The 24,427-nt window shown below is 36.4% G+C and overlaps 1 protein-coding gene across 4 annotated transcripts in view; it reads right to left on the bottom strand.

Moving 5' to 3' along the window:
• The window catches only part of ATP8B1 (ATPase phospholipid transporting 8B1), a 150,920-nt gene that overhangs the window by 18,391 nt on the left and 108,102 nt on the right, over positions 1–24,427 (bottom strand). For all 4 annotated transcript variants that reach the window (XM_072605961.1, XM_072605959.1, XM_072605960.1 and 1 more), the window contains exons 13-22: positions 23,610–23,818; positions 22,628–22,671; positions 22,269–22,425; positions 17,687–17,875; positions 16,095–16,207; positions 13,459–13,623; positions 12,477–12,588; positions 10,189–10,264; positions 5,877–6,009; positions 9–297 (exon numbers count right to left, since the gene is read on the bottom strand). In XM_072605961.1, coding sequence (XP_072462062.1) covers positions 9–297; positions 5,877–6,009; positions 10,189–10,264; positions 12,477–12,588; positions 13,459–13,623; positions 16,095–16,207; positions 17,687–17,875; positions 22,269–22,425; positions 22,628–22,671; positions 23,610–23,818 — 1,487 coding nt within the window. The remainder of the gene's footprint in view (positions 1–8; positions 298–5,876; positions 6,010–10,188; positions 10,265–12,476; positions 12,589–13,458; positions 13,624–16,094; positions 16,208–17,686; positions 17,876–22,268; positions 22,426–22,627; positions 22,672–23,609; positions 23,819–24,427) is intronic.

The following is a 24,427-nucleotide window of genomic DNA, read 5'->3' as shown; positions in this document are numbered from 1 at the left end:
TTACTTACTCTTAATCATATTCACATCATTGGCACCATCCCCGATAGCCAGTGTTACGGCTTTCTTGTATTTCTTCACAAGCTCCACGACCATGGCTTTCTGCTTGGGAGTGACCCGGCAGCAGATGACTGCGCTGCACTCACATGCCAGGTCAACAAAATTCTTCTGCTGTTGCTCTTTATTAACCTCAAGTCTCCTTATACTCTGAGTACGTATTCGTCTTTCCTCTTCTGTCCTGGGGAATTTCAGTTTCAGGATTTTACTTCTCTTTGTCTTCTTTTCTAGAAGAATTTCATTCTATAGTGCCAGAGAGAAAGAAGGTTAACATTTAACAAGGCTCTGTCTGTTTTTGGCTTTAAGATTACTTCTCTCTTGAAACCTTAAAAAATGATATGAACTTAAATATTTGTCTTTATTATAAAAATCAATAATAATAAGGATGATGGCGATAGCTAACATTTATACAGCTCTTACTGTGTGCCAGGCACTGTGCTAAGTGCTTTATAATTATTTTCTCATTTGATTCTCACAACAACCCTGGGAGGTAGTTGTTTATATTTTATAGATAAGGAACTGAGGCAGAGGTTACATGAATTGTCCGGGGTCGCGCAGCTGGTAAGTGTCTAAGGTCACATTTGAACTCAAGTCTTCCTGACTCCAGGCTCAGCATTCTGTGCATTATGGCACCACCTAGTTGTCTTGGTCATTGACATTACTTCCTTCTGAATTTATATCATTTTTTCACAGAACAGCAAAGAAACTAAGAGAAGATAAGTATATATTTTATATATAACTTGAAGCTAATACTTGCTTTAAAAAATACTACTTTTTTATCTCATGCTTTTACATTGTGTTCATCTCCAAATATGTTCCTTATCCTTCTTCACCTAGCAAGCCACACCATGTAACAAATATTTTTTTGAGAAGAAAAAAGCTTTCAGCAAAATCCATCAATACCTCAATCATGTCTGACCGCATTTACAACATTACATACCTATGACCCTCTATGTCTTGTGCTTCTAGTTTTAAACAAAGATACTTTTGAGAAGAAACTATTTATCTTTGGAATCTCCTCAAAGCTAGTCTCAGATTTAATCATAATTGATATACACAAGAAAATATCTTCAGGAGTGGAAAAATGTATAACCAATACTGGGTGTTATAATTATTCATTGCAGTGATGTCAGAAAAAAATTATTCAGATTGTATTTTAGCTGAAAGCTACTCATTTAACAGATTCCAAATCTACTCAGTATAGGGAAGGGAAGGAAGAATTTGCTTACCTTTGACCAGTGTTATCTGACAATGGCACCAGGGAAACGGTCAATGGTTAATTATGTACAAACTCATATGTGCAATAACCTTAAAGTGGAGGTTTTCAGGTAGACAAAAAGACCTTGAATGGGCAAAATACGGGGGTCCATAACATGAATGGGAGAGAGTAGGGAAAAGGCAATAACTCAAACTATACAGATGTTGACAAAACTTAAAAGATAAAGGACAACTGTGTTCTACAGGGGAAAAGGAGGACCAAGACTGAGATACAGAGATCAAACTATAAGAATGAGAAGATAGGAAAGAATGAAAGAAATTAGAATAAAGTTTATGAATAGAAAGAAATGGAGGGAATGATACAGGCAACCCAAATTTTATTCTTTTATTTCATCTTTCATTAAGGCAGCTTGAAAATGAAACTAAACTAATTAAAGTGAAAAGCCTTTACTGGTTTTCTAGCATAAATCAGTAATGTACTCATGAGGAAAAATGTTATAGCTAGGAGTAAAATTAGGTATTCAGGTTATATAATATTTTTGTTGGAATGATGTTCATGGGTTCTTGGGTTCCCCCAAATCCTGCTCATCCTTTCTCATTCTAATTATGTCCTAATCTCAGAATCTACAGCACTTTGCTCTGATGTTCTACTACCTAACCCAGGATGTGATCTTTGATGCTGGCTAGAATCCCAATAACCTCTTTGTGTTTGTAGCTAAAACGGAAGGTAGACTTGGGCACTAGCCTAATGCCTTAAGAGAAGCGCGTCTTACCAGTGATGAAATCTGTCTTTTACCTTTGAACCAGAGAGTGTCTGCCCATTTCTTTCTATTCTGATTGCATACTTCATTTGGAACCTATTCAATTCCCATCGGGTCTACCGTTATCATGCCTATGGTACTTCATCCACCTGTGTTCCATTGTTAATAAATGTTCCAAAAATCATCTTTGAAGTATTACTCCAACCATATTCTTCACAAACTTGTCATCACAGGATCACTGTCCAAATTATGAAGGCCATACTCTTAATTTTGTGCTACAAAGCTTAACTAGCTAATCTCTCAGATCTCTCCCCTGCTGTTGGGTGCTATTTTCTAACTCTCATACATGAACTCTACTCCAGCCAGGTTATATTTCTCCACATTTTTCACCTGTGTTTTTCCTTCAGTCTCTAAGCTTTTGTTTAAACCGTCTGAACAAATAACAAATGCCATTCTGGGTTCCAACAAAACCTACCTCCTCTAATCTTGAAAATCCTGTCTTCTCATTCATTCAACAACATATAACAAAATCTTGTTATGTATAAAATATTGTGATAGCTACTGAGGGGGATATAAAATTATTAACACATATTCCCTTCTTAAAAGGAACTTGTCATATAATTAAAGTAAGATGAAATATTTGCATGTGAGAAATACACATAGAAAGTAAAAGACAATGTGTTATGAGAGTTTAAAAGTGGGAGAAGTCAATTTACTGTAGCGTGTGGATAAGGGAAAACTTCATAGAAGAACTAGCGCTTAAACTGAACACTGAAGGATTTCAAAAGGCAGAGGATGACGGCAGGTAGAGAAAAAGAGAAGCTATTCCAGGTCATGGGAACAGCCTGAACAAAGGCAGAGGAATAGAAAAATATAAGGCATATGTAGGCAATGGCCAATAGTCAGATGATTCTGAAGGTTCAAACCTGGATAAATGAGAAGATGGTAGTGACATTAAGAAGAATAGGGAAATTAGGAGGAAGGGCAGGTTTGGGAGGTAAGATGATGTTAGTTCAGTTTGGAACATAATGAGTTTGAGATTCTGAAAGGACACCTAAGGCAGATATGTCTAACCAGTAGTTGGAAATGTCCACCTAGAGTTCTGAGAAATAAGGAGTGAGAACTAGAGAATTTTCAACATAGAAATGAGGGCTGAAGTCACTTCAGTAGATGAAACTGACAGATTAGCAAAGATGATGAAAAAGAATAATGATAATTCTTGAAGGAACCAAGAGGAGAAAAGGGATCCTTGTACAGTATTAGTGGAAGTGTGAACTGAATCAGTCATCCTAAAACAATTTAGAACTATACCCCAAAGTCACTAAAATGTGTCCTCTGACCAAATAACATCACTACTATGCATACACACCCAAAGAGGTCAAGGACAGGTAGAAAGAACTCATTAAGTACAAAAATATTCACAGCTTATTTGGAAATAAAGTTAGTGCCCATTAACTGGGGAATGGCTTAGCCAATTTGCCTTTTTGAATATAGTGAAATACTGTCATACTCAAAGAAATTACAGAAAGGATGGATTCAGATAGACTTGGGAAGATTTAAAGTGACACAGAATGAAGTAAGTACAGTCAGGAGAACAACTTATACAATAACATTATAAAGAAAAATAACTTTTAAAGACTTAAGAACTCTAATACAACAATAATTCATGACTCAAGAAAACATATTTTCCATCTCCTGAGAGAAAAGAATGAGACATACATTTTCAGACACAGTCAACATGTGAATTTGTTTTACTTGAATATGCTTATTTGTTATAAGGTACAGCTTTTATTGAAACATTTAAAAATACACAGAGCAGAACAGAAAGAGGTTTAGGAGAGAAGTATTGTTAGATTCTATTTAGCATTAAATTTTATATTTAATATATACTTTAAAAAAGCTTGTACATAACAGAGATTCAAGCTCTTATTCATTCATTCTGATTTTTTGGATATAGAAATGTTCACATTTGTTCAGTTCATAAGAAAGAGAATGTTTAGTCTGACATTGAATATTAGGGGAAAATGTTCATTACTGTCATTGTTAATAGAAGATTTCAAGAACATCGAAAGAAGTCTTTATTAGGAAAAAGTTCAGGACCAGATCTAGAGAATATAACCATTTGTGGCTATAGATCCTAGAGAGGAGTCCACTAATTCCTCCCAGTTATGTAATACCACTTCATTTCCTTGCCAGTTAACCTAGACCTGGTCAACTGGGGCATTCTACTGAGTTTCCTTTGCCATCACTTATCCTAGTTTTCCTGGGCCTCAATAAGTAAGAAAGTGGAGGGAGTGGCATAGTTGTTTAACAGTCCATCAACCTCCTGGTGCACTGATCTGTCATGCATTAGAAAAAAGAATATACTATAAGCCACTAAAAGGGAAACCTCCTGGCTTATGATACATATATTCTTCTAATTGCATCCTGGGCCATCTCCAGTAATTCTGATGAATATCTGGTCACTGGACCCAGATGGCTCAGGAGGAGAAAGTGAGGTCGGTGACCTTACACAGCCCTCCCTCACTCAAATCAAAGTCAACTGCAAGTCATGTCATCATCTTGATGTCATGGTCCTCTTTGAGAACGAAGGACAAGCACAACAACATTCTAAAAGTCAGCCAAATTGGCCTCCTTACCTCTTTTCACATTCTATCTCCTCTCTCTATACCCTTGCAGCACCAGCAGTCTCCACAGCCTGCAGTGTACTCTTTTCTCACCTTCAGTTCTTAGAATGGAGTTTTCCTCAAGCTTTCACTCAAACACCGCCTCTTACATAAAGTCTCTCCTGATCTCCCAGTGGTTATTGGACCTCCTCTCTTCACTCAAATTATCTTATATTTATTTTGTATACACTCATATTTGTCTTCCTTGACACAGAATGGAAGCTGTGTGAGGGAAGGGATGGTTTCACTTTTCCCTTTGGATCCCCAGCACAGTGAGTGTCTGGCACACATTAGGCACTAAATCAGTGGTTGGTGATTGATTGCTTGATTGGGGTGGGAAGAAGGAAGGCAGAGTAGCAAAAGGAAAATACATCAGTTTGGCAAAATGTAAATGTGTTTATAGCTTAATCACAGTTTTCACCCTATGCCTCTATCATTATGCTTTCTAGTTTTAAGTTTGGGCTCTCAAGTAGGTCCATCCCAAAATGGACCTCCTCGTGAACATGGTTGAACTACAGTACCAAATGCCTTTTTCTTCCCCAGGTTTTTCTTCTCTTCTGCATAAAAGTTTTTCCTACTCATCCTTGGCCTTGATATGAGTTTAGTTCTAGGGTTTGTGGCTATGGATTTGGCTTGCCAGGGAGCTCTACCTTGGCCTTCAGGAATCTGCTACTCTAGACCACAATTATAAGAGTAAGAATGAAATGCTCTGAGTCAATAATTCTTTTCTTACAGTACACTGACTGCAGGCCTGGGGAGAAAATGCTCTTAATCAGAAAGACTCTTCTCTGTTTAGATCTGTTTAAAATATCATTAACATCTCTTGATTTTAATATGATCAATATATTGTACTGTATGCCTTTCCCAAAGAGCCATCCCCTCTAAAATGAAAAAAAAAAAAAAGGAAAGGAAAAGCTCAGCAAATGCAACCAACGTATCAACACAGTTCACTATTCTAGACAATATTTTATAGTTATCATATTCCCCAATCTCTGCAAAGAAGGTACCTTCTGGCATCTCTTCTTTGTGGTCTAATTTGAATTCACATATTCCTGACTCCAGGTCCAGTATTCTGTCCACTGTACCACTTAGATGCCTCAAATAAACTCTGGAGAATTTATCAAAAAAAGGAAAAACTAATCCAAGTGGCTGCTCTCTACAGCTTAAAGATACATACCAACCAGGAACCAGTGATGATTAATGCACGGTTTCCACCAGTTGGAAAAAAAGGTTCATTCACAGCAGGAGAGAATTTTGCATAAACCCCAGCTCTATTCTTCTGGTTTTCCCTCCTTGTGTGTAGAAGAGCGCTGGGGAAAAAAAATAAGCATGAGTTTTAAACTTAAAGCTTTCTAGGAACTAATCTTGGGAGAGTTTAAAATGTTATCTTAGGCACATCATATTGAGACTTGATTATTTTATTCCAAGGCTGCTGTGCTCCTGGATGCATATTTGTTTTGGCAAGGCAATGGAAAATAGAGCAGAGGGTTAATTTTTCCCAGCACAATACGGAAAATAACTATGGATTGGACCAGGATGCATCAGGGCACCCCTTAGTTATATATGTCCCCCTACTCCCACATCCTTCTCTTCACCACTGTGTGATTAGATGTAATCCTGTGCCAGCATAACAGAAGAGGAAGATCCTGGGAGTGGGAAACAAGGGAAATAAGAATGCCTAATTCAGGGGTGGGGAACCTGTGGCCTCAAGGCCTTCTAAGTCCTCAAGTGAGGCACTTTCACTGAATCCAAAATTCACAAAACAAATCCCCTTAATAAAAGAATTTGTTCTACTGAATTTGGACTCAGTCAAAAGGCTGCATCCAAGGACCTAGAAGGCCACATGTGGCCTTAAAGCTGCAGGTTCCCCACCCCTGGTTTAGTGACACAGGACCTGGCTGAGATAAAAGTTTGAAAAGAGTAGCAAGGATGGAGGAGACATAGGGTAATAGCACTGATGCACCTGTGCATTTTTCCCCAGTTTCTGGACAGGACAGAGACCTTCACCCTCTGAATTTGCTTGTGTAAAGGAGAACATGGAGTAGAAAGCAGCAGCCTTAGGAGCTGATGTGGCCCTATGGCACAGAGGCAGCAGAAAACAGAGCTGAGTTGCTAATTCTTCTCCTTTCCTATAGAAGCAGGAGGTGGAAGCTTGGTACTAAGCACCTTATCTCTGTCCTTTTTAAACCTAAGTTTCTGTAGCCATGGTCTACAGATAACGGGTGGGTTTGGATCTAAGTGCACAGACTGTCTTTTTATACTCCTGTTTGGCTTGCCTATAGGGTAAAAAGAGTCTGCCATGTGGTGATTGTTTTAAATATTTGGTTTTCATGGCTTTTGCTTCTAAGGAAATGAGTCAAGAACTGTTTACAAGGATGCCATGCTTCAGTAATTTTAACTCCACTGTGTCATTCTTGTATGATTTAATTCCATTAAAACCTAGCATCAAAGGGTAAAAGGTAGAGTTTCTCAGTGGGTGGGGTCACCAGAAGTCACAGGAGTCTTGTGGATAAATTCACAAACCACAGCCTTGACTAACCAGGCCAGAGCTCCCATTCACAAAAAGGGCCATGGGAATAGAAAGAGCTCTCTTTCTGAGAGTTACAGAGAGCATGACAGCTGAGCCAAGCATCCTTTGTTTAGTGACAGCTGGGCATGGGAAGTACTAGGCCCTCATTACCAAGTTGGATCAGTCTGCTGACCAATAGAGCCTTGTGATAGTTAAACTTATTGGTGATCAAAAGTGTACAAAAATGACTAGAAGCTGATTTATATACAAATAATCAGTATTATTTTGAAGAATTTGTAACAGTACCACATGTATCATGTAACTGAGTAGACCAACACAGTATACCTAATATATAAATGAATTCTGGAATTTTAGAATCTAAGGTAACTTTTAGGATTAGTTAGTCCAATTTTCTTATCTTACAGATGAGGAAACTGAGGCACAGAGAGATTAAATGATTTGGTCAAGATCACAAAGCTACTTATAGGAAGAGCTGAGCCTAGAACCCTCTCTCAATAACCAAATGAGCATCTTCCCTGCTATTCCATGTACAAGAGTACAAAAAAGACATGCACTCTGTCTACTTCTTAAATAGATTAGAAATCAATTTCCTTTATCACAGACTTGGAGAATGGAATTGGAGAGTATTCTAGAAGCTATCTAAATCAACCCCAACCTTCTTTAGAACAAATGAAGAAACTGTAGCCCAGAGAGGTCCAATAATTCTCCAAATATGCAAAACTAGTTAATGAGAAGGTCAAAATTAGACCCTCCTCCCTGATTCTAGAGATTCTTAACCAGTCTGCTTCTACACTCCCCAACAATTTAGTACAATCTCCTCATTTTACAGATCAGAAAACTAGCTTATGTTCATAAAGTGACCTGTTCCAAGTAATCTAGTGAGTTATTCATAAAACCAAGACTACAATCCACATTCCCCAGCTCCAACTCCTCAACAAGTGATCCATGATCTTATATTTAATTTAACCTACTGTTGACAAGAGATAACTAAGAGATCCTTGAAATAGCTGACAGAGGAAGAAAGGAGTAGGATACAACAGGGTCCAACTTCTAGCAACAGCTGCCTTAGTACACTGTACAGAAATAATACTTTCATGGACTACCTGGAATATCTGGATATGGCAGCTGACATCCATACCCAGCGAGAAAAAAAAAGATACCACAAGTATCAGAATTAAATTATCAGACTTGCTACTTACAAAAATTCATCTTATTCCCTAAGGTTCAAGTTTAACCACCTTCCAAAAAGAGACTGAATTGTCATTTATTAAGACCATGATTTGTAAAAGGCCAGTAAGATCACAAAGGGGAAAAAAAAATGAAGCGCTCTCTTTCTGTCTCTTACCTCTCTCTGTCTTCTCTTCTCCCTCCCCCACCACACACATCAATATGCATGCATGCACACACACACACACACATACACACACGTGTGTATGTGTATAATAGTTATATATGCCTTTCTCTCAAAAGCATGATTTCAATGATGCAGGGAGATTCCTCTGAGATTCTCTTAGTTGATAAGGGAGAATGACAACTTTGGGAATATTTTTAGAGTTGACTGACACACTTGGAGTTTAAACGATTGAGGTCACCCAGGCAGTTTGTGTCATTGGTAGGACTTGAACTCAGCATATCCTGCCTGCCTTATACCACATTGCTTCTCTATATGCTATGAGAATTATGTAAAATATGTAGGAGGAGTCTGTGATTAGTGTAAAATTGACCAGCCTAATAGAGTAGCTATACTATCTAAAAAAAATTAAATAAACATATTAAGAATTTATTACTTTATTAAATTACTAGCTTCAAAGGAAAAACAGTCTCACCATCTTTCAGAGATGATCTATATAAAATTTTTTGTTTTTGTTCAGTCATATCTGATTCTGAGACCTCATGTGGAATTTTCCTGGCAGAGATATTGAAGTAACTTGACATTTCCTTCTCCGGCTCATTTTACAGACGAAGAAACTGAGGCAAACAAGGTGAAGTGACTTGTCCAAATCTACCAGCTAGTGGATGCCTGAGGCCAGATTTGAACTCAAGAAGAGGAGTCTTCCTGACTCCAGGCCTCCACTGCACCACCAAGGTGCCACATCTACATAGATAATTTAGCCTATGGCTCTTTGCTTGTCTAGTTTAGCATCCTAATACTGTGTTCTACAAAACTCTACCACCATCTTTAGCAGAACTAATAATGATAATCAATTTCCCCCATTATCTTTGAGAAGTAAGACATATAATTTTGTTAAATTTTTTCTTCTGGGTTTATTAAACCCACTAGGGGTGTGTAATGAACCAGCTTAACGGTAATGGGGCTATCAGTAACATTTGTGTATACTAAGTCTCTTAGGGTCTTTTTTTTTCCTTTTAAATAACTGAAATTGCCTAACAAAATGAGACCATTTTCTCTGGATATATTAAAGGTCAGCAGTTAGCATGAATAATTTTTGATGTTTCCATTCCAGCGTAATTGGCATTTCAGCTTCAGGCTGGCATTTGAAACCAGACCTGTTCTTGATGGTGAGGATGATATGTGGTTATTATCTTAACAGTTCCAGGAGCTGCCCACTACTACGAAAACATTTCTTATAACCCAATCCAAGATATATTTGTTAGTCTTTCTTTTTAAAAGTCAAAAGCTACCAGATTAATTTACGCTAAGGTATTAAAAAATTCATTAGACTCAATTTCTTTCTTCCACTTAGGAAAAATGTCTTTTAAAGGGAAAGAAAAAGGATTTCAAGATAGATTTTGCTCTAATAAACTCCAAGTGAGGCTAATGGGTTTTAAACTAATTGCAATCTTTCAAGTACTCTATGTAATTTCTACTGCCTGACCTTGGTTTAAGGCATATATTCTGTACCCAGTTTCCCCCATCACTAGCCTTCTTATCAACTACTCTTAATTTGCCTCTAATTTGACAATTTTAAGTAACACAGAATGCATTCTCTTTACTTACTTAATGTCTTCACCATAGCAGATTGTAGTGTCCTCTGTCAAAAGTTCACAAGCAAATCCTATGTTCTCAGCCGTTTCTATAATGGGACAACATTAAGTCAAAAGATGCTCCTACCGAGTCATTTTGTGACTTAAATATAAATTGACTTTGCCAAGTAATAATGATTTTAAAATGATGAATATAGTCTGAACACAACTTTTAAAAGAGAATTTGCTATGCCAATTTTATGCAGAAAGAAAATTTGTAAAATAGGCAAAGGAAATGTATTCAGAAACTTAAAATCTTTTATCCTTTAAAATACAGAAAGACATAAAAAAACACCAAAGCTTATATGATAGAATTTTACCTATAAAAATGGGAAATATATTCTTATTCAACAATTCTCAAAATCTGAAATAATATACTCACCTTAAATATACCACAAAATATACACTCATTTAAAATAAGTATTAATGAATGAAGATCATACAATAAGAAAAAAGTCAACGAAGGCAGAATTTTGTGGGTTTAAGTTTTAAAATCTGCCTTGTTTAGATTTCCATGAGAAATGAAGTGTTCTATTTCCAAATCTCTGTGTCAACTATATGACCTCATGTAAAAAAATTGATTAACAAACCATTATGTTCTCATCCTAATTACCTTATTTAGGGTTCTTAAGTAAGAAAACAGTTTCAGCTGTTTTGGTTTTTTCCCCTTCAGTCACCTTCCTTTTGGTATGGATACAAAGACTTGCTCAGCCCAAAGTGAGAAATATGCTGATTAGGAGAGTTAACAGGAATATAGGATATAGAGCTATGGGTTATTTTTTTCCCCCTTAAAATATCACCTTGTATGATTCCCCTCTCATTTTAGAGGCTTGAGATAAAATAACTAGCCCAAGGTCACATGGATAGTAAGTAGGAAAACCTAAAAACCTAGTGTTCTTCCATTATATCATAGAAATTTTCTGAATGAAAGGTCTATATGTTAATCAATTCCTTATTAATAGTTAAAAAGTCAACAGAATGAGGTCAGTCTCCTTGAGGGCAGGGGCTATCTTATTGTTGTGTCTTTCCTGCCTCCAGCACAGTGTCTGGCACTGAGAAGGCACTTAATAAAAACTGAACTGAATTAATTAATTTTGATAAAATTAAAAAACTCTTTAGCAGGAAAGGTTTTAGTCAAACTATGAAATGCATGATTTTAAGGGAAAGGAACTTTGTTAGTCAACAAACGTCCTGTTTCACACAAAATAGTTACACACACACCCATAAAATTCAGCAATAGATACATATCATAGTGTCACACTGCAGGGTATATATTCTCTTTACTTGTCTGTGTGTGTCAATGTGTGAATGTGTGTATTATGTATAATTTTCCCCCAATTCTCTGTTAATACAATTTTTAAATATTTTGTTAAGTTTTAAGTTCCAAATTCTCTCCCTCCCTCCCTTCCCATCCCTGAGATGGTAAGTGACAAATATAATTTATACATATGTAATTATGTAAAACATCTCCATGTTAGTCATTTTGTACGAGGACTTGAATAAGAGAAAAAGAATGAAAGAAAGAAGTAAAAAAAGAGTATGCCTCAGTCTGTATTCAAACAATTGATCTGCTTGTTTCTGATCAACAAGTATGGCCTGGCTCAGGTCTTGAGTGTTTTGGGGATGACAAAGCCTCTGGCTGCTTACAAGCAGCCACGTATGAACCAGGAAAAAGCAAATAGAGAGGAGGCAGCTGAAAACCAAGGCTCAGGCTTACTTATGCAAGACATGAACTTTACCTGCCATATGTTGGAAATTCAATATTTCTGCTTAGGGAGGAGGGATGAAAGGGTGACCCCTCTTCCTTCAAATCCCAAGGGAACGTCACTTGCCACATGGTAAGAAAAAGTGAGACAGAGATAGAATAACTCTCTTTTTAAAAGTTGTAGTAATCTCCCTTTTCACTCCTTTAAAAAAAACTAATTGGCTCTTCATGCTTAGAGGTCAATAAGAGGATTGTTTCATCATTGCCAAAGCTCCTAAGTGCTGAGCTAGCACACTGGTGGGTGGTCAGCAAGAAGGAAGCAGGGGAACTCTGTACATGCCCTATTACAGCAGCAGGTATCATGTAGTGAAGTGTGTGGTACAGAGAGGTATTGGGAGTTAAGAAAAGGGAGTGATCAGCATGGGCTGGAATGCTTAGAGACCACTCAGCTTAAGAGAATTGATCTAGACATGATATAAATGGAGAGATTTATGAAAGGCACCAGTCATCAGTTAGATGCTAAATTTGTAAATTCACATTTATACACAATAACTTACCTTTCTTGTCCCCAGTAAGCACCCAGATCTTAATGTCTGCTTTCGCAAGTTTTGAAATGGTTTCTGGGACTCCGTCTTGCAGTTTGTCTTCAATAGCTGTGGCTCCCAGCAGCTGTAAAATAAAAAAAATAATTGTTCAGGAACAAATAGAAATAGCATGATTGAAAGTAAAAAGTATCAAACTATGAAGTACTAGCTAATGTTCAAGAGTGGGCTAACATCTGATATTAATCAAAGGGCTGGGTAATACTCCATGTTCATGGTAAGTCACACACACACACACACACACACACACACACACACACTTTTCAATGCCATATGATCAATTTCATTTACTGACTAAAAGACAAATGCAGAAAACATAATAATGATGACAATAACATATAGCAAGTAAAAATTACACTAAAAATTTAAGTGAAATCACCAAATTCCCTGAACATTAACTACAAAATAATTAATGTGTATATACTAGCCTTATATAATGTTATAACCTTAGGATGGCAAAATAAATTCCGTAAATAACATAAAGACTTACCATCATCGATCATCATGAGTTAAAATCTCAATCATAAACAATATTATTTTCTAGCGTTCAAGTTGATTTGCAAGAATAAAGACCTTACCTCCCATGCCATAACATTCATGTAATAAGCAGCACATCTTATTTTATATAAAAATTCAATTTTGATAGGCATTTTATGTTGTCTTTTAATAAAAATATAAATTAATTTGTATTTTAAAATATGTTTGCACAAAAACATGATGTACCCATCAGATTAGTGCCCTCTCCATTTCCCAGTTAGCTTAGGAATTTTACCCTTTCCTTAATGATGGCAAATGAGCTTAAATATGCTACTTTCATCCCATTATTTTCAAGTTGTTGAAATGATCCTTTCTCTTCACAGAAAATGAAAAATTTGATACAATAACTACCTTTATTAAAATTATAAGAAAAGAAAAAATTACTAAAGTTAACACTCACAATTAAATCTTTTTCAATTTCTTCATAAACTCTATCCAGGGCTTCATCTCGATTAACTGTAGTTATACTGGCAGCCATGAATTTTTTATTCCATTCTGCATATTCATTTTCACTAATTTCTTTGTAGCAAAGGCACAGTGTTCTAAGTGTCTCATTTGCAAAGATCTGTATTTATTTTAAAAGGCACAAATAATTATTTTGAGAATATATGAAATATTACTTTGCAGTAATGAAGTGAATTCAAGTATGATTTTATGAGAGTATGTACAAACTGGCTAGTAGACAAGACTAAGCATATGTCTCAAAATTTACTTCACTTTTAAAAGTACCACACACCTCACATTTTTATTCCAAACAGAAACTTTTCAGGGCCTAACATTCTTCCATCATTTGAACTAGCTAAAGAAAACTTTGAAGTGAAAAAACAAAATGCTAAGATAATTCCATTAAAATTTGTCATAAAGCTATATTCTTGAAAAAAAAATCCTATCATGTAATAAACTATTACTTCCAGCATACTGAACACCAAAAATTTGCAATGATACATCAGGGGCAAAATGATGTTTTAAAGAAAAATCCTGACAACTTTGAGAACGTATTCCTATAAAGCCCACAAGGAAACCAACCACACCTAGACCCCAAACCAAATGTCATTCCTTCAAACCAAATATGAAACCATTATTTGAATATTCCCTAAAGTAAAACTGGAAGGAAAAAAGTATCCCAGAAAATTTTCCATTATGAAGAGATTAAAATCATTATAGTTTTGAATGTGAATTATACACAAAAAATTTACATACAATCCTCAGTTGGACTCAGTTTTAAGAGTTGAATATTCATATAAAGATGTGGCTAATGTTAATGGTTATCCATAATACTTTGTTGCATATAACAGCTTTTTCAGAACACTCAAATGTATAATATGATGTTGAATTAAGGATTATTTTTAATATACACACTATATATTATTGATCCATGGAATTGTCATCCTTCAAAATAGTCACTTTGAGAATTTACATAATTTTTCCAATGAAATCACCATTATTCACAAAATTTCAGAAGTCCTCTAAACACCAGCTTATGAACCACCCAAGAAAATGTCATGATTTTATAATCATAAAAAGAAATAGATATCATTTTATTGACTACAAACGTGAAATCCAGAAACACTGAGAAATATAGTGTGTACATCATAGATATATCATTGTATTTTGTACTGGTCAAATCACAACAAGAATACAGTGCCCAATTTTGGGCACCACATATTAATTAAGGAGGGATAGAGGTATTCCATATTCTAATAAAAATCGTAGGTAGAGACACTTCCTCAATCCTGTAAAATTTATGTTAGAGTATATTTTTTAAAGAGAAGTGCCCAGAATGACAAAGAGTCTGGACAGTCTTATATGAAAAAAATTGCAGACACTGGGAATATTTAGCTTAAAGAAAAGAAGATGAATTTATATACTTTTCCTTATGGCTGACCGGCCATATCTGAAGGCATGACTTATGTCATGTTTCATGTTTTTATCTCTGATACCTAGCACAGGATTTGATACAGTGTGAGCTTAATTTTCATCAGCTTGTTTGTTGAGTGATAGCTATTTTCAAATACATGAAAGACTTTTGAAGAAGGAAAGAAAGTTATATTAAATGCTGACCAAAATGGGGGGATAGGGGAGGTAACTAGGAACAATGGACTTCCAGTCTGTAATTTACTCATGCCTGAAAGTTATGTGGAAGACTTTTTAAACCATTAGAATAATATGAAAACTTGAACTAAAAAAGCAACAACAAAGAAAATGACTAACGAAAGAAAAAACTACTTATAAGGAAATGTTTTAGATGAGTGTTCATGTATAATCTGTATAGGTTGTTTACTGTCTAAGAGAGGGAGAAAAGACAGGATGGATGGATAGAATTTGGAACTCAAAACTTAACGTCAAAATTTTTTTTTACATGTAACTGGGGGAAAATATAATAAAAAATAGGAAAATGGAATATGCTCTCTCTTTAAATAGTGAATTGCCCATCAACCAGAGGCAAGATGACTATCTCTCAATGACATTGTATAAGATATTTCTTTCATGGGAGGCTGGACTAGATGGTCCTTTCCAACTTTTAAGATCCTCTATCTCATTTCATCTCCAACATTATTATCCAGACTTGGCCACAAATGACTTTAGTCAGCTTAAAAAAAGTCCGTCTTATAAGTTGTAACCACCACAGATAATAAAACTATGCAATCAGCCTCATTGCCTTATAGTCAACGCATATGTGTTGTCTTGGTAAACTATGTCTGGGGTGAGTGAAATGGAAGTGGGGTTAGTCCTATTTTGCCTTTGGAACTGAGGTGCAAAGAGGTTAAGTGACTCATTTAAAGTCACCTAGGAATCTGAGTTACCATGTTGGATTAACACATTGATTCCAATTATCATCTGACAACAGCAAACAAAGGCATCCTCTGGAAGAGTAAGGATGTTTCTATATAGCTAGCTAGTGACAGAAACAAAACTTATATTTTCCTCTCTTAATCTGACACTTCTCCCACTAGACAATGCTGAATGATGAACTGTTAGTTGAAGTTGAACTTGATTGCTTGAATTTATGAAATCAAGATAACAAGCAGGACTTACATCCAGGGCATCCTGCGTTTCCTGTTTGGTAGGATTCGTTGGATGCAGCCGTTCATAAATAACAGTGTCAGCGCCTTTGCAATATAGCCTAATATGACCTTCTGGTGTTCTTACTATTAATGAAAAAGAAAATAAAGCATTCAGCTATATTCTTTGAGGCAAGCTTCCCATTCATTAAATTGTCACTATTAGAAAGCATTAATATCAAGATCTTTTAAAGATAACACTACTGATAATGACTTTTAAAGAATTATCAATCTATTAAAATAATCGAGAACTTTTACCCACACAGAAAAGAGCAAACCATTTAAACAAATGGGAACCACTAGTAAAGTGAACCTAATAGATGCTTTTCTCATTTTTAGGACCCAACTTGGTTCCATTTCCTTTTTGAAGTCTTTCTTAACTGCCAGGCTAGGGTGATTATTATGAACTTACTTGTACCAATCATTTGGCATTACCGTTTACTGCCTTATGATATCTTGTACTGTTATCTGGCATTAACTTTCTATAGGTGTCTTATTTCTGCAAATAAATAAAATTAATTGATGACAGAGTCCAAATACTTTATTTGTTCTGCATCGCCACAGTGTTGACAGCAAAACTCATCAGATGATCAGTACTGAATACATCTTTATTAATGAGTAAATTACTACATGATTAGATTTGAGTGTCTTGAACTTTTACTTTCATAACAAATAAAACAAGGAGAGATTCTGGGCATATTAATTCAATACTTCTAGGGTAAGTGGAGGTAAATGTGGTATTTGACCTATTTTTGTACCCTTCCTCTCTAAGTCCTTTGCATTTATTTTGCATATGTTTACATATGTTCATACATGTCTCTCTTGATAGAATGGAAAATTGCTGAGGGCAGGGATTGTTACACTTTGGGGATCCTCAGTGACTAGCATGATGCTTCAGACGTAGTAGATGCTCAATAACATTCGTCTTGCAAAGCACCATGTCTGCAAGATGGGATATATTTTTTGATTCTCAATCACAATTTTGTTCCTAAGTAGAGTTCCTTTGCTTTTTAATTTGCTATTTCCTTATAAGGAATGGAATATAAATATTTATGTTAAATATCAACATGGAGCCCAGAGACTCCCTCCAATACGACATTTATGGCAGGCAGTAATCACATTTTAAAATATTATGTTCTCTTTCTATGCATCGTCTTACATGCCCAAGGCCAATACTCAGGGTCCTGAATCTGTTTGCTACAAAGAGTATCCAACAGACTGAACTGAATATCTTCTATCTTCTACCTATCAATGTAAATGAGGTCCAGAAAAGCAACTGTACCTACACTGATATAGGAAATTTCCAAAAGAGGAAACTCTCTACTGAAACACGCCAGAAACTTCTCTGCAACTTAGTGTATTAGAAAGTTAAAGAATGAAGGAAAAAATATGCATTTCACACGTTTCAATAGAAGACTTGAAATTTCCCATGAGTCAAGCAATTAGTTCAACAAATGCTTTTGCTATGGAATCAAGCTGAATTAGACTATGGGTACATAAATTAGTCATTACAGAATGTTCTTTAATGGTTCTCCTTTGAACAGAAGGGTTTTGAGTGAGACTTACCAATTATGGACATTCTCTTTCGATCACTGTTAAAATCTAAGATAGCCAGAACATTGTATGTCCTTTCTGTTCCCATCTCACTTATGGTGATAGTGTTCTGTGTTCTTGCAAGGAAGGCAAAACCAAAGTTGCGGGCAGCAGTGACAAGAGCGCCTTCATCTGGAGAAGCTGCCTGGTAGTTGATTTGCCCTAGAATGAGATATTGAGAGAGTGAGACAGAGGCAGAGAGAGACATGAAAAAGAGAGACAATGAAATCAAGACACAGTGAGAGAAGACAATTAAGAGAATGTGGGTGAAGAAGTCAGAAGATGTGTCAGGAGGGGATGAATATCTGTACAGATCAGAGGCATGGATCAGATATCCATGAAGTGAGATGTTTCATACCAAGTCTATATAGCTTTTTTTTTTTTAATATCACCAAGAGCTTGCTGAGGGCTCTTAAGTTCAAGGACCTACATTAACATATTTAGTAAAATACGACTCTGTCGATGCCTGATCCTGATTTCCAGAGGGCTTGGATTCCAATAGGAATATTAATTCATGCCTCAAGGAGGATCAGTTATTGCTTATCTCCCCATTTAAATGAAAAGGGCTGAAACACTCAGGAAAATTCTCTACATCCCCAACCAGGGCTCCCTTCACTGGATACAAAAGAACATAATTTCTCGTATCTTCTGGTAGCCTTATTTTGATATCATCATCAATTAACAAGCAACACAGAGAGGAACAAGTTATACTGTGATAAATCAATAGGAAAGGTTTGTAGTGGTTTGAAACTCCTGGCTCTCTCCCTATAAATGTGTTCAAGTTTCCTATGTTAAAAAAAAAAATCACAACCCTTCCATCCCCACAAGCTACTCTTCTGTATATCTCTCACCTTTTCATTCATGATTTCTAGTCATCTGCATTAGATCTACTTTCTCACTACTCACTAATATCTCAAGCTGAAGTCTGAAATTTGATTTCATTGTTCCACCAAAACTACTTTCTCAACAGTTACTAATGATCATGCTAAACTGCTAAATGTAATAGTTTTGTTCCCCAATACTTGGCCTTTCTGCCACTTTCACTATTGACAACCATTCGGTCAGTCTTATATATACACTTGTTTCCCTTAGCTTCTGAAAGACTGTTCTCTCCTGGTTCTCCTCTCCCCGACCTCCTCAAAAAGAGGTCTGACTAATATGGAATGTTTTACAAGGCTGCATGTGTGTATAAACTATATTGAACTGCTTATCATCTCAGGGAGGGGGAAAGGGAGGGAGGGATAGAATTTGGAACTCAAAACTTTATTAAAAAGTTTAAAATATTGTTTTAGCATAATTGGGGGAAAAATAAAATATTATATTAAAAAAAAAGAGATCTGATTTCTCTTTCACAGTCTTCCTCTCTGCATCATCATCTCTCCCCCAATTCCAGCAAGTTTGTCCTTCATTGCTGAAGAAGACCATGCCATCGGAGAAATGATGACATGACTTGCACTTGACTTTGTTTTGAGTGAGGGAGGACTGTGCAGGTCACCAGCCTCACTTCTCCTCCAGAGTCATCTGAATCCAGTGACCAGATATTCATCAGGATGACTGGAGATGACCCAGGATGAGGCAATTGGGGTTAAGTGACTTGCCCAAGGTCACACAGCTAGTGAGTATCAAGTGTCTGAGGTGAGATTTGAACTCAGGTCCTCCTGACTCCTGCACTGGTGCTCTATCTACTGCACCACGTAGTGCACCAGCTGTTCCTCACCTTTGACTCTCAATCTCCTACTTCCCTGCATTCAGGCAGGACACAATCCTCAAGTCTAGGATGCATTTTTTCCTTGATTCTACCTTCAGAATTCTTCTCTTCCTTTAAAGCTCATCTTAGATGACACCTTCTCCTTTAAGTCTTATCTGTTTCCTCAAATGATCTTGTCTTCAATAATAGTATACATGTTGTATCCCTTCAAAGAATGTCATCTCCTTGAGGGTGAGGACTGTTTTTGTTGTATGGTTATCCCTTCCACATGTCGGGATTAGGGGGCATCATGCCCCTGCAATCTGGAAAATCCATGTAAAATTTTTTTGGCCCTCCCTTCTTACCAGAGAGGAAGTCTGAATTATTATTAAAATTATTATTAAAAGATAAAATATGTTGATATTATACAATATTATACATATACTTTATGCATTTCTAAGTTTTTAAACTTTTTCTGTGTCATCTGCAGCTTCTATAAAACTCTCCCCAAAACCTGAATTAATTTTTTATGCCGACCCATGATATATTGAAATTGTGATGGGGAAAAATTGTGATGTGGAAGGGATAACTATAGTATCTCTAATGCCTTGCATATGTGTAGGCTTTTAATAAAGTTCTATTTAATTTAATTAAATTTCAGATTTAGAATGAAGACATTGCTTATAGCTAGAGGCAACAGGGAAAGTTTTCTGGAAGAGATGGCATCAGATTTTGATCTTGAAGTAAGGGAAGAATTTCAACAGCAGTCATGTGAGAAGAAATCATTGCAAGAATAGGAGACAAGCAAAAAGAGGCACTTAGCACAGTGCCTGGCAAGTAGAATAGCCTAGCAAGTGACTGACTGACGTGGATAGGCATTGGGGGATGATGAATAGTCAGGTTTGTCTGAAATGTGAAATGCTTGAAGGTATTTAGTATTTGTCAAAGTCGGAAAGATAAACTGAGGTTGGTGCTGACATGAAGGTTCTAGCTATAGAGTAAGGATTGCTGTGTTCAGATTTGTACCAGAAAAGGTGATTCTACCTGCAAAGGAAAAGAAAGAATGAGATATGGAGTTAAGAGATAAGATAACTAGCAGTTATCTTATGGTAGTTCAGGAGAGAATTGTTAAGGGCCAGAATTAAGGAAGCAACAATACTGAAAACAGAAATGATGGGTCAGAGGCAAGAGACACCGTGAAGGTAAATGGGACTTTTTAGATTACTGAATGTGGGGACTGGGGTAGAATCAAGAGTCAAAGATCATAAGATCATCAGCTGAGAGCTGGAAAGAGTCTTAGAGATGATCTTCTCAATTTTGGACTCAATTTGGACACATGTCATGACTCCACCCCACTTCTGGAGATCCCTGATCTAGTCCAAACTCCTCAGTTTATAGCTCAGGAAACTGAAGTAGGCAGAGGTCAAGCGATCTGCTCAAGGTCACAAGGTAATAAAAGGAACTCAGGCTCGCTGACTCCACATCCAGCGTGCTTCCTACTGTGCCACACATTTGGCTTTTTCAGTTTGACAGAGTGGTAGTGTCAATCAACAGAAACAGGAAATTTAAGAATTACAGAATTTGGATGAAAGATAGTAAGTTCATTCTAGACACAATGAGTGTGAAATGAGAGAAAAATCCTATTACTAATTTCACTATGCAAAGTGCCTAGGGCAGGGGTGGGGAACCTGTGACCTTGAGGTCACATGAAGCCTTGGCGCAGCCTTTTGAAGGAGACCAAATTTGACAGGACAAATCCCTTTTGTGGATTCAGTCAAAGGGTCACACTTGAGGACCTAGAGGGCAATGTGTGGCCTCAAGGATCTAGGCTACCCACCTCTGCCTTACAGAATTTAGTGTAAACCATGAGAGAGAACGCCACCTTCATCCTCACAGAACTGTGCACTTTCTTTGAGAATGAATCATAACCACTACAGAGAAAGCTCCACGTTGATGGATTTTTTTTGCATTGTTGCTTTTTTAAGTATCATCAATTACTCAAAGCTAGAGACCAGGTGGCTTTATGACATTGTACTTTGTCCTTCTTCTGTGAGGAGATATCCCCTGGCCAGTCAAATAGACTTTAACCCTCCTCTGACTGAGTTGCTATCATCCCTTCGAATTACTCCTGACCATGATCTCTGATAACCCCTTTCCATTTCTTGACCTCAATCTGAACTCTGAAAATAGTTTTATTAGACTCCTTAAATTTATCCTAGGAGAATGGTTTACTTTGGAATTTATGGAATGATACCACACCCTGTTGTTATTTATTTACCATTTAAACTTATTTCTTTGCACACAATTTATGCCCTATTGCAGAAAAATGAAATCAGTGATAAGTAAACACTGAAGTGTTTTTGTTGGCTGAATTGATTAAAGCACGAAAGTGCGAATACTTTCCAAATGGGCACAGCTCATGGCTGAGTGCAGAGGCAAGGCGACAGGTTTTGCTCCTTTCCTCACATCAGGGCTCTGTGTTATTATGCCTGTATCAAAGGATTTCAAATGGCTAACATTTGTCCATGATGGATAATTTTAAGAGTACATTTAAAACTTCCTAATGTGATTTTTAGACAACCAGTAGTCATAATTCTAAAATCGTTCTTAAATGTAACTTTATTTAGAAATAAAGGTTGGAAGAAGAGCATAGATTTTAAACTCAAAGGCTGAAATCTTATATTTCTTGGAATCCTTTATACCTTATATAAAGAGTAAAAGCTCAGTCATTATTTTTGATTAATTAAACTCTTGAGAAATTTGTTGCATATAACATTTACATGCATTTAAATCTTCAATATGAGGTCTACAGAGTAGATAATAAATTGTCAGGCTCTTTTTTTATATACTAGTGAAATGTTTACTTACCATTACTTCTATCCACCATGACAGTGTGACAAATTGCAAGCAAAAAGAAGAACTGTCGAACTTCTGGCTCTTTCCCGGACTGGATTTGTTCAATCAGATAATGGTCATAAAACACAAGCTTTCCATCTGCAAATGTATTCCAACTAAAATCAACCTCCTGGGGAAAAAGAAGAAAAATGCCAAATATGAAAATTGCCAGTGTAAGTTACTTTTTACTGAGTTACTTTTTTTTTTGTAGCAAACAATCATTGTAGAATTTAAATGTATTTTTAAACACACAGAAATATTAACATGTTAACATTTGTTCCCAAACAAAACGTCACCAACGAACAACTCTTGAAAAAAGAGAAAGAACTCACATCTATCTTGCTGTGGTGATGCTGGGATGCATCCCGGTAGTCCCCTGAAATAGAAGCAAGTATTAAAATCACAAGGTAAATAAGTACTTGCATGAAAAAAGTATATATATATTTTCCCCATTTTAAATGATGTGTTTCATGTATGTTTTATGGTTTTGTTAGAATTTACAAATGTACTTCTGTTTCATTAAATTATAAGGATCACAATTTTTTCCATAACATCACAAGACTTTGTTCAGTCTAATGTGTTGACCACAGAAAGCAGTGTAGTATAATAGAAAAAATGCTCATCCATAAGACTGGACACATAGGTCATAAGAGTCTCAGCTTTGTTACTCATTAGCTGTGTGTGCCTTTGGGCAAATCACTTGACTTCTTTTCATTTTAGTTTACTTATCTGTAAAATGGGAATACCTATTCTACTTACTTTCCAGGATTATTGAGTTGTATAAAAGTACTTTGAAAAGCTTAAACCCACATGCAAATTTCGAGCATCATGTGTTATATTATTAACTAAACTCAACCACCTACTTATTCCTTGTACCTGCCAGTGAGTGGCATCATATTCCTGGGTGGTTGCTGAAACTCAGAGCAAGAAAGAGATTATATTACTACCAAGTTCCTTTTTTCCTTTATGCTACTCTGTATAGAAGCATTTAGGTGATCCAGTGGGTAAGAGCTCTAGTCTGGAAGTCTGGAAGATCTGATTTCAAATTTGGCCTCAGACACTTACTGTGAGACACTAGGCAAGTCACTTACTCTCTTTCAACCTCAGTTTCCCCATTTGTAAAATGATGATAATAATACCACCAACTTCACAGGATTGTTGTGAGCATCAAACAAGATTGTATGCCACAGCAGTCTACAAAACTTAAAATGTTACCTAAATGCCAGCTATTATTATCTATATCCAGTGTTGCCTAGAGCTCTATCCACAAGACACCTTCCACAAATATTCAGTGAACTAATGACTAATACTTACCATATATTTGTCCATTTATACAGCACTTTTTAAATGTCATGATATTCTGTGTTAACGTTCCTGTCTTATCGGAGAAAATGTAATGAATCTGCCCAAGCTGTTCATTCAGTGTGGTTGTTCTAGCCTTTGCTGGTGTGTCTTTCTTGGAATAATACATTTGTAGGTCCCAGTTTATGAAATAACTCTGTCCAAGACGGATGATTTCAACACTAGAAAGAAAGAAATAACACTTGTTGGATTGGTCAAATACAAGCTGCAGTCACTGAGTTTTCTTAGCACCTCACCCATTGGATTCTCTTTCTTCTCACACACGGGTCAGCCTGGTTCAGGCTTTCATCTCCTCTCCTATGTTCTCCTTGAGATTCCTCATACCCCATCTTTTATCTCAGTGTGAATAAGTTGGCTGTCCCCACTCCTGGCATTCATTCTCTCCTCATCTCTGTTTCCCTAAATCTTTTATATATTATATTGCCTGGCATACAGAAGGCACTCAATAGATTCTTTTTTGATTGACTGATTAGTTATTGGATAGTAACTTTCATTTTCCTCTAACTTAGTGTCATATAGATTCAACTAAGAAAGACCATCATTAGAGTATTACTAGAAGGCATGATAACCTACTCCTTCTTCCTTCCCTCAGACTTTATCTAAAACAATTTATCTTGGACAACCCATTCCTCAACTCAAATGGGCTGAGCAAAGTAGAGCTGATCATATCGCAGAGCCATAGAGCATACAGAAAGCATGCATTTCCAAGCAGTGTAAATGCCTTGGAATAAGTAAGGCCTAAACTAGGATTTATGAACTGAAAAGGAAAG

This window comes from Notamacropus eugenii, chromosome 4 (genome assembly GCF_028372415.1).
Source record: "Notamacropus eugenii isolate mMacEug1 chromosome 4, mMacEug1.pri_v2, whole genome shotgun sequence".
NCBI classification, from domain to species: Eukaryota; Metazoa; Chordata; class Mammalia; order Diprotodontia; family Macropodidae; genus Notamacropus; species Notamacropus eugenii.
This window is presented reverse-complemented; position numbering and strand designations above follow the sequence as displayed.